The following is an 11,715-nucleotide window of genomic DNA, read 5'->3' on the forward strand; positions in this document are numbered from 1 at the left end:
ACACTTGTTCACTACTTTTGCTATAAGAGATTTCAGAATCCTCTGTGCATCTCCCATGACCCCAATCTCAAGGACACATAAGAATAATCCTCAGAGACAGTTGTGATCTCTGATGTCACCAGGCATTATGCACTGATTGTGATGATTTTAGCAGATCATTAGTGAGGCAGCACCAGTAGATACCATGTCATGTTCCTCATGATCGCTGACATTCTCTCTACCCAGGATACAAATCTACTGGCACTGTGAGGTGTAGCAGGTGGCCTTGCTACAGATCCACTTCCTGTCTACGTAGAGCCTGCTAGTGCTGATCCCCTTGTCACTCAGGAAGCCATGTAATTCATCTCCTCGGATGGGAACCCTAAAGCAAAAAGAAAGAAAAGAGAAAGATTCCTGCAGGGCCTGCCATTGCGTTCACTCCTGCTATCACTTCTCTCTCATCCTCACCGCTGATCTGTCATATGAATCAGAGCAGAGTCCACCGGAATCCCAGGCACTAGTTTTGCACCTAGGCATTTATATGTCCTCAAGGTTGGATTAGATCCCACACCTGTGTCCCTCATCCCTGTTGACCCTGTAATGTGTGTGCAATGCATGCTGCCGTGTTCAAATGAATTGGAGCACTGCATAGCCTCACAACGCTCATTTTCAATTCTCTCTGGATGTATTTTACAAATAGAAATTCAAAATGACTAAGCTGATAGTCAAGAGCTTTCCCCAGTTAGCTTTCATTGACATTCTCAATGCCTCTGGAGGAGGTAGAGGAGATAAATAAAACCTAAAAAAAGACCAAAATTGGCCTCAGAGACCAGTGGGGGGACTGGACTGTCCTCCTCCCCTCTCCCTGCTCCAAGTACAGAACATCCCTAACCCCTTTGGCCTAACACCTTATGAGATCCTGTGTGGGGGACCGCCACTGCTCACTGAGTCCTGTAGAGTGTATAATCCTGATGCTGTTCTCTCCAAACCTTTGTTTGCCTGACAAAAGGCCCTTGAGTTGATAAGACAACAAGCCTGAAACACCTGAAAGAGGCCTGTGAGACTGGAAACATACCTCACCAGATCCAGACCGACTACACAGTCCTGGTCTGATTCGATCAAGTAGAAAACTGAAACCTCACTGGAAGGGGCCATATCTAGTTCTTTTGACAACTCCTAGAAGATATATTGGGGCTTGGAGTGGCAGCGGGAGTGGGAACAAACACAGCAGTACTAATACAGGTGACTCAATATTTCCATACATTAAGATCCAAATAGATGAGGATTTAAAAGCCTTAAAAAAATCCATATTTAAGCTTAAAGAGTCACTCACCTCCCTCTCAGAGGTGGTCTTGCAAAACAGGATTCTAGAGTTACTGTTCCTTAAAGATGAGGGCTATGTTCTGTCTTAAGAGAAAAATGGTGCTTTTATGTAAATCATTCAATAGTGATTAAAGACTGAGTAAGCTAAGAGGAAGACTAGACAAAAAAAGAGACAGTAAAAAACAACAAAAATAGCAAAAATAGTTTGAGAGATGGTTTAACAGATTCCCATAGCTGAACACTTTAATCTCCTCATTAGTGAGGTCTCTTTAATTTTGCTTTTGCTTCTTACATTTAGACCATGCATTCTTAATAAGTTAATAGCTTTCATTAGAGAGCTAGTGCAGTGCAGATTTTAATACTTAGCCAGCAATATCATGCATTAAGAGACTCCAAGTAAAGTAAAGATACTGAGTTCTAACCACTAAAAGAAGTGGGGAATGAAAGAGTTAAAGTTTCAAGTTAGCCCTACTAACCCTGCCTTGAGGACAAGTAAGTCTCAAGGCTGAGAACAAAAACTGCAGACCACCTCGTCTTCATAAGATCTGACTCTGAAGTCCTGAGAAAAACTAATATAAAGGTCAGTGTGCCACAAAACAGGGTGATCTGGAGTTGAATCATATACAAAAGCAGACAGAGAGTACCAATTTGAATAAACCAATAAAATTGTTATGTGCTTGTTGTTAACTGCTTATATAATTTTCCCTATAAATATATCCCCCTAAATGAGTTCAGGGTCGACTCCTCTATCTCCTGTGTGAGATATGTGTCTTCCCCAGAGCTTTGGCCTTCCCCCCCGAATAAACCTCTTGCCTGATTGCAACAAAATTGGATCTCTGTGAGTTCTTAGGTTATAGTTCTCCCGGTACTAGAGTGAGGGGCTTCCCTAATTTGGAGGTCTTTCAGCCTAACACTCAGAAAATCTACTTATCTCTGTTTTCTAGAATGAAAAGTATGCACCACCATGCCTACACCTAGGCTTTTTCATGGCTGCTATGCCTCAAGGAACCTCTATATTCCAGTGACAAGGTCTAAATCACAGCTGCTTCCACCATTTTTGAATTGTAGTTCATTTCACATATAGTCAAATTTAAAAAAAAAAAAAAAAGAAAAAGGCCATCAAATCCACCTTTATCAGATGAACACACTGTGATATGTCCTTCTGTCAAATAAAAACCATAAAAAGACCATAATATTATCTAGATAAAACTATCTCTTTTCAACTGCAAACACATAAACAATAAGCTTACTTGATAGTATCTTGTGATGAGGTCACCACTTCCTCAATATATTTATCTGCTTAAACATGGCTTCATTTCCATTCCACTCTCTGGTTCCCATTAATATTTATACCATATATTTTGGACTTTTCCTATTTAAGCTTGCTACACTTTATCAAAATGCTCCTCATGAGAGTAAACCACAGGACAAAGTTCATGCTAAGCTTTTCTGAGACTTCCTTTCTCAAAGAAATTAATCTGAGTCTCTTTACTTTACCCTTTGGCAGGCTCCTCAGACAAAGGCAAAAAGCAGCCACATTCTTCACCAAAATATCACAAAAACAGTCACTAGGCCACATACTAACCTTCTTTTACTCTGAGGCCACTTGTTCCAGGCCCCCACAGTTCAAATCGCCCTTAGCATCAATATAATCCATATTCTTTCTAGGGTGGATCATAAAGCCCCACTTTAAGCATCCCACTGTTTTCCAAATCCAAAGTCCTAAGATCCACATTCTTCCAAATAAAAACATGGTCAAAGCTATCACGTCAAAACTCTAGTCCCTGGTACCAATTTCTTTCTTAATCAGGGTTTTATTGCTATAAAGAGACACCACGACCAAGGCAACTCTTTTAAGGGACAACATTTAATTGGGACTGGCTTACAGTTTGAGAGGGTCAGTTCATTATCATCATGATAGGAAGCATGGCAGTGTCCAGAACCTTCCAAACCATGCAGCAGGAATAAAGAAGCCTGAATTCCTGTGGAGAAGTTGCTCTGGCCCAACAGCTGGTCATGATTCAAGCTGAATAAGTGTGGCAGGGGCTTTGTTCTTGTTGTAGCCCTATCTGTTGTTTATATATTTCATTTATTTATATCCTGCATCTGATGTTCATCTCTAAATATGGCCTCTTGCTGGACAAATAGAGGCCTGGAGAAAGAAGATTGACATATGTCTTTCCAAGACTTGGGAAATTAAAATGTTCCTATAGAAACTTTGTAAAATAGACTTGATCCCCGGGTTATAAATTTCATCCTCATAGACAGCTTTGCATAGCTCTTTTAATTTTGCTGGAAAAGGATACCAGACCAGTGTGTTTGATCTTGTTAAATGTAGATTAATAGGGAAGATTCCTATGGTTACAGGTCCTGGAGCCCCAGTCCACTGAGGCTGAGTTTGCTGGGGATAGTTATTTCTAGTATCTCTGAAGTTATTGAGATGCTTTAAGGCCATGGGTGGTGATTCCAAGGGTGGTTGGGATTAATTGCTTACTGGGTCTCTGAGGTTACAAGTCAGTAAACTTGAATATGAGTGTATAGACATTTTTGTTGGGAGAGGGTTTATTGTAGGGCATTAGAAATTTTGTTCTTCACCCCAGAAACAACTCACAGACTATATGAAGTCCAAGAAAAAACAAAGGCAAAAAAAAAAAAAGAAAAGAAAAGAAAATGAAAAACCATTATGCTTAATCTTTACACACCAAGAAAACTTTGACTAACTCCAGGTTACATCTTGTTTTACATGTACTTTATGCTCATTGTAACTAGTAAGATTTTAATGCACACCATAAAACCTTTAAAAAAAATTAACTACTGACAAAAATGTATTCGTATACTTTGATGCAAAAATGCTTAAAATCGGTACATTTATCTTTGTTTTTTAAAATAAAGTTGTTCAATTGAAAATAAATAAATAAGAAAGAGATTTTGTTCTTGATTTTTGAGTATTGGTCTGCTGTAAGTAATGAGGGCACATGGGGGGACAAGGGGACAGAGAAGAGAAGAGTGTTGTAATTTAGGGAACAGCATCTCTCTGATTAGATCACCTGCTTTCTATAAAGCTTCCAAATGAGGTACTGACAATCCTCAGAGAATTTTTTTCCCTCATATGAGCCTTGTCCTTTGTTCCCCTGTGATTTTTCCAGGTCATGAACCCTTTTTAGCTTTGGGGATTTTTTCACATTCGTGGTATTATGGCAGCTGTCATGGGGAGAAAGGAGAGGGACGAAACAGCCTTCCTGAGCTTCTTTTTTATGAGCCAGGTAAGAAAGTCAGGTTGACATGTCTAGATCATAGATGTCTGCAGACAGGACACATGGTGAGCCCCTCAATCCAGACATCTAGTTCCTCTTTTAGGGAGTCTTTTAACATTGTAAGGTGTTGCTGATGGACATGCTGCAAACAAACTTCCTAGGTATGTAGCTTCTGCCAGTGCTGATCACGTTTTCAATGATGTAGCCATAGTTATCACTTCCTAGGATAGAAACCCTAAAATGAAAAACCAAAACAAACAAAAAATAAGCCAGCAGAGTCTGCCATTGCATTCATAACTATTATCATATCTCTTTCCTTTTTACCACCAATTTATAAAGTAGAAGCAGAATCCAACAGAAAGCAATGCACTTGTTTTGCCCATGGAAATTTTTCCGTAGTCAGGGTTGGATTTGAACCCACACCTCTGTTACTCATCTATGTTGAACCCTGTAATGTTGGGACAATGCTTGCTGCCCCGTTGAAATGAACTACAGCAGTGGGTAGCCTAACAAAGGTGATTTCCAATGTTCTCTTTATGTATTTTACACAGGTATAAAAGTGGGAGTTATTACATCACTAGGAAAATTGCTGGTAGGTCTTTAATTATGAACGTGAAAGGTTCTTTATGTTACCTTTCCAATGAAATGGTTCTATTTGAAATGAGTAAGCTAACATTCAAGAGATGTCCCCAGTTAGCTTTAACTGACATCCTCAGCATCTTTGGAGTCTCTGCTTCTGTGACCAGGTACAACCATGCAAACAGCAGACTGACAGTTCACAGGCTTATAGGTCTGATGTAGCTTCATGTGGCTGTAGAGCCTTAGCCATCAGCAGTTCTGTCTACACCAACAAAGACAGTTATCACCAAGTGGTGATAGCAGACATCATCTACCAATGCCACCATAATGCTGATCATGTGGAAGGAAATGACACTGTGTAAATGCTGTGATGACAGTGGCTAGTAGAGGGCAGAGTATCCAATCAATTTCAATTTGTGAGCATGTGAAATTTGCTGGGGATTGGCTGTGTCGTGAGACATACAACATACGCCCAGGGCACACGTCCAGACCAAGGAATTAATTTCCTTCCTTCCCAGTACATTTGGATTTACATGGAACAGGCTTTCAAAACTCATAGCACAACTCACACACATCACAACACATGAACACATTAGAAGGAAAACATGTGGAAACATACGTTTTGTTGTAATCAGTGTCATCTGTCCATCTCCAAGGGTCATCTGGTGAATCTCTGTGCAGGCCAATCCAGTGGCCAGAAAACCCTTTGTATCCATTCAGAAAATTCTGTCAACACAGAAAGTGAACACTTATGTCTCTGATCAGATGGTCCTGGAGTCTCTTCACTCCACAGCTTCCTCTAAATATGGAACTGAAGGTCACAGAATTCGGGATGTACTAGTTCCCACTTCTCAAAGAATCCACTTAATATCTGTGGTTTTGAATTAAAGTACCAAATGTAACAACACATTCCTCTGGCCAGAAGAGTTTTGGGTTAAATCCCATTGCAGTTATTAACAGTCTGCAACATGGGCCATCTTACAGGACAATGCTCATAAAAACCAGGTGTCCCAGTAAAATATCTGGCATTTCTGACTTTCCAACTGAATATAAACACTGTGTGTGAGAGAATGTTTCTTCAATGTCTCAGGACGCCAGACAGATGTCAAACATCAGTAACAGAACACACTCAACTTCCCCATATCTCTGTGTGTTTGGGAAGGGATGCTTCCTCTGCCTCATCTGTAACTCTCTATGGCAATGAGAACAAAGTAAATAATTGAGCAGACAAACTGATCCCTGCCCATTTCTTACCAGCTCCTCCTGGTTGTCAAATCGAGCTAGTTGGGCCCCATGTTCCATGCAGAAACTCTGACCGGATGTCCAGTTACTTGTATTTTTAGAAAAATGAAAACATTTATTTCCAAATCCAATCCAGTTGCTCGGGCAAGAAGCATATGTATTTTTGATTGAGATCTGTTCTGTCTTTTTCACTAAAATTTAGACAATACATGAATTATAACACACATGCTTTGTCTCTTTTTGGCATACCCTCCTGAGGTCATCTATGAGGTGTGAATTTACTGCAGCTTTCCTAAGTGACTGTAGGACCCTCTCCTGAGCATGATGGGCCCTTACCTAAAGGCCTCCCACCTTGGGCCTGTGTCCCATTCTCTCTCAGGTGCTCACTGACAGTAGAGCTCCCAGGAAGGACACTTCTATAACAGCTCCACTTCCTGTGCTTTGGATGACTGTGTCCTACAGTAGGGATTGCGACAGCAGCAAGCACTCTGTATGGACACCTCACAGTCAGCCTGACATCAGAGACAGCTATGACAACTTCTGAGTGGGTAGTCTATACAGTGTGGACACGTTGCACTAAAGGATGATGCACAGACGTAAGACGACAGTGCAGGATTTTACTACACTCGTCTGAACAGTGCAGTATGAAAATCCTATCAGTTCATTACTTCAGGAACTTTCCACTTAATATTGTCAAAATACAGCTGAGCCCAGTATGTAACACCGTGAGATATGGGGGTACTAGTGTAACTTCCTGGCCATATTATTCTTCTATGTCATCACAGTTGCTAGAGTTTCCACCTTGGCATTTTCTCCCCTTGTTCGCTGTCATGGACAGTTTTCCCAGGTGGACCTAGGTCCCCTGCATCTCTCCCTAGAGCCTGCTGGATGTCATCTTTCCAGGGATGCTGACCATAACCTCCTGTGCTCTCCACAGCCTTGTGTTTCTTCACTGAACCTTCCTGTTTGGACCTAAGTTCCCAGAGAACAGGAACTTATGCTAACTGAGTTCTCTCTAGAGCCATTCCCACAATGCCTGGCTCACAGTGGTCAATAGTAAAATCTGAATGTGAATGGAGTGCTGCAGGATTTGGAGAGTAAGTCACTTACCCGACAAAGCAACAGAAAGAGCAACTACAGCTACAGTGAGGACCGTGATCACTACATAGCAGCAGTGAAGCTCAGCAGGAGACTCGGGGGAGGTGGGTGTGATACTTTTTCCTTGAAGTTTTATTCCTGAAAATATAACAATGGGAATGATCATCTCCAAAATTTTTTACAGAAATAGATAAAATTACTGGAAAATCATCTATAGATTTTATGTGTACTTTCCTAGTGCAAACCCTTTCATAGAAGGTCTCCATCTATAAATGAAGTTCTTGGGTCTCAAGAGACTATTGGGAAGACAAACAAACTTTTTGCACAAACAAAACTTTAATATTGAAGTTATTAAACTAAGAGCCAATAAAAGAACAATATACAGAGACAGTGGGCATCATTTAACAAAAGATACAACGAAGAGCTACCCACAGGATTCCTGTCATCAGGATAGACCTGGTTAACACAGAGGACCCCATGAATAATAACAAGAGCAGCACGTTAACCTTCCAGGGGTGGCATCTCAGAGCCACAGTTGTGGCTCAGGGGAGGTGCAGGCCATAGAGTCAGGAGTTCAAGGCCAGTCTTAGCTGAATACTGAATTAGAGGCAGAGGTTACATTAGGCTCTGTCCTTTCTACCTGTTATCTGTCTATACTCTAAGGAACTGAGAAAGTATAATTCGACATATTAACAAACTGAAAACACAGAAAGAAAACATTGTGGTATTTTCACCAAAACATACAATAAAATTCAATTTAACCCACAGCAATGACACATTAGGATTGGAGAAATGCCCTCAATCTGACAAGAGATATGTGTCATAATCAAAACAACCCTGAGATTCCACCTCACACCAGTCAGATTGGCCAAGATCCAAAAATCAGATGACAGCAGATGCTGGCAAGGCTGCGGAGAAAGAGGAACACTTCTCCACTGTTGGTGGGGTTGCAAGCTAATACAACCACTCTGGAAATCAGTCTGGCGATACCTCAGAAAATTGGATATAGTACTACCTGAAGACCCAGCTATTCCACTTCTGGGCATATACCCCAGAGACACTTTAATACACAACAAAGATATATGCACCACAATGTTCATAGCAGCTCTATTTATAATAGCCAGAAGCTGGGAAGAACCCAGATGTCCTTCAGAAGATGAATGGATACAAAAATTGTGGTACATATACACAATGGAATACTACTCAGCCACCAGAAACAATGACTTAACCAAATTCTTAAGAAAATGGCTGCATCTACAGAAGATCATCCTGAGTGAGATAACCCAGTCACAAAAGAACAGACATAATATGCAGTCACTGATATTGGGATGCTAACCCCAGAGGCTTGCACTCCCCCAGAAACAACTCACAGACTGTATGAAGTCTAGGAAATAAAGAAAACAAAAAAATATATATATATATTTACAAAACAAGAAGACTTTGACAATTTCCATGTTGCGTTTTGTTTTGCATGTACTTTACGCTCATTGTAACTATTGTGTTTTCAATGCATACTGTCAAGCCCTTGAAAAAATCAAGTACTGACTAAAAAAAATATATTCACATAGTTTTATGTAAAAATTATTTTAATATCTGAAAAAACATTACTGACAAAAATGTATAATTTTAAGCAAAATATGTTTAAAATCTGTACATTTATCTTTTTTTTGTAAAATAAAGTCGTTTAAAAAAAAGAGATATGTGTCATAAACAAACTGTAGATGCTTTACTCTCATGCGAATTATGTCCCCTCCACAGGAAAAAAAAAAACCCTGTCTGCAGTGTCCCACACATAAGACTGAGGAACTTACCCCTAGTTGGCTCTGATTGGTAAATAAAGATGCTGACAGCTAATGCCTTGGCAGAGCAGACAGAGGCCTGACTTCTAGGATTCCCAGGCAGGGAGACAGGAGGAGGAGGAGGAGGGAGATCCCTGTGCTGGGAGGAGGAGAGTCAAGGAGCCAGGCCTGAGAGATATAGGAGAGGACAAGAACATAGTTGAATGTGTGAGCCAGAGGGTCACTGACAGAGAGGGAGACATGACAGCTAGGGAAACAAAGATGGAGTATAGATTTTAGTAATAACCTGAGAATATTGGAGGGGAAGGATTAGCCATGTGAAGGTTAGGAAGTGACCAAACCATTGATCTGTTGAAGGCATATAAAAATATAAACGCTGTGTGTAAGTGTCTGTCATCAGGGAACACAGTACATTGGGGCGTGTGGGAGGAGAGCTGCTGCTGCCAGGATCAATGTGAATAGTGATTGATCGGGTACAGATACAATCATCATAAGAAACACTCAATACAGTCATTGGAAATGATTCCCTCCTCACTCCTGCTGAACAAGACAAGGATGTCTGCTCACCATTCTAGTGCGACTCTGGGGGTCCTAGTCAGAGGACAGGGCAAGAAAAATAAATCACCATCTCATCTCAGAGATAAAAGGATTGATCGTCAGACAACAAAGTCATGGTCCTGAAGCTCTAGAGCCATCCATTCTCAGGGCAGGTGGTTGAGTGGGCAGGTGAGTTGTTACAGACACACTTCCTTAGTGGATTCCGAATTCAATGGCCACCGTCCTGGTGTCTACAACAACCAACACCTGGTCTGTCTGTGGTCTGATGCGCATCTGCATCTGGAGCCTTAACCCAGCATTGGTTTCATCCTGAGCACCAGCTCTGCTTACCAACAGTGGGTCACTAACTAGGCACTCGCATCCCACATCAGGCCCCACACCAGCGAATCGAGCTTCTCACCCATTTAATATTTGAGAATAAGTTGAGATCATTCCGGGCCCCAAGACCTTTAGTCATTTACTTTACCTGACAAAACGGCTGGTCATTTATTTCTCTGAGAGCAGGACCTTTACTAAGAGAAACTTTGCAGGGAACCAGCTACTAGATAGTTCGAGTATATGTCGCCCCTATACCCAGATTGCTGTGGTCCTCCACCAGAGTTTCCTCTGGCTTAGCCTGCCCAGGCATATTTTCCATCTTTCACTTACCCTCCTGCTCCACCTCCAGGACACTGCAGGCAAGAAAGGCAGGTGTTTCTTCCCTGGTAAAGGCGGAGGGGGGCAGCTCTTGAGCCCTGGGATCTCACCTCCTTCATTACACTGCAGTGGCTCTAGGAGGAGCTCCTGACTCGCGCCCGCATTAGACTTCCCCGTCCCTGTTTCAAGGCCGGTCCCCTGCTTACCCGACATCTCTGCGGACCCCTTGTGCCAGGCTTTGAGCGGCCAACTGAGTCTAGCCAGCAGCAGGAAGAACGTCTTTTTCCTGTGACAGGCTTAGGCAAAGTGTGGAAAGTCTGCCACGCCCCCCAGTGCCTGGGCCCAGAGGGTGAGTAGTTCTAAGGCTGTAGGATCAGCTTACCAACTCAGGGAAGGTGGGGATGACAGTGGGGTGATGGATGACCATTGATGCGTCACCTGTCCTCTTCAGCCTGATTTCACAATCTCTGTTGAGACTTGACTGGGGCTGTACCACCCAAATTCCACAGTAATTCTGCACCACTGGTGACAATGCTGCCCCCTCTGCCATCCAGCTCCCCTGCTGGGCCTTCCTTGTGGTCACAGACCAGGTCATAGTTAGCAACAGAGTGGAAGTGTGTCCTCTCCTGGGTCAGACCCCTGAAGGCCCCATCCCTGTCCTGCTGGTGCTCTCTGCTCCACCCCACCCCACCTTTGCCACACCCCTTGTCAGGCTCAGCAAGTGCTGAAGGAACAGGGAGCAGAAAAGATCTGCAGGCCTACAGGTAGAATCATAATAACCTTTTGATTATACAGCTAAGCTAAATATCTCCTAAAAGGAAGTCTTGCCCCAAGTCATACCCTCCCTTGATGCTCCTCCCCCTCTGCTGCTTCAAGAAGAACCAACAAGAAAGAAGCCCACAGGGGCTGCCCATCCTCCAGTCACCCCCCACTTCCCAACAACAAATTCTACCTACCATCCCCCTGTTCTCTTCAGAGAACTAAAAATCTGGGGCCTATTCTCTTACATGAACTGTTTGAAGCATTCTAGGAAGTTATTTCTCCCTGAGCAAGGGGCCTCACAGGATTACCTGTTTTTCTGTGTGTTTGTTTGTTTGTTTTGTTTTTAGTTTCATAGACACAAGAGTTTACAGTTAATACATAATTTTGGCAATCCCAATAGCACTCCATCACAATGTACACAGCAGAGTAACTGATATCCCAGAGGCCTCGAAGCATCTTCACATCTACAGAGAAAGGACAGGCAA

General features: G+C 42.2%; 1 protein-coding gene across 1 annotated transcript; it reads right to left on the reverse strand.

Annotated features, from left to right (window-relative positions):
- Nucleotides 1-234: 234 nt before the first annotated feature.
- LOC308418832 (C-type lectin domain family 2 member F-like) lies at nt 235-10,681 on the reverse strand (the record flags this gene model as incomplete). The annotated part of the gene is made up of 5 exons (XM_080914394.1): nt 235-361; nt 5,755-5,861; nt 6,390-6,568; nt 7,488-7,613; nt 10,579-10,681. The coding sequence occupies 5 exons, from the start codon at nt 10,679-10,681 to the stop codon at nt 235-237; spliced, it is 642 nt and encodes a 213-aa protein (XP_080770520.1).
- Between the last annotated feature and the right edge of the window lie 1,034 nt (nt 10,682-11,715).

The sequence above is a fragment of the Micromys minutus genome (assembly GCF_963924665.1).
Source record: "Micromys minutus genome assembly, chromosome: 3".
Taxonomy (NCBI): domain Eukaryota; kingdom Metazoa; phylum Chordata; class Mammalia; order Rodentia; family Muridae; genus Micromys; species Micromys minutus.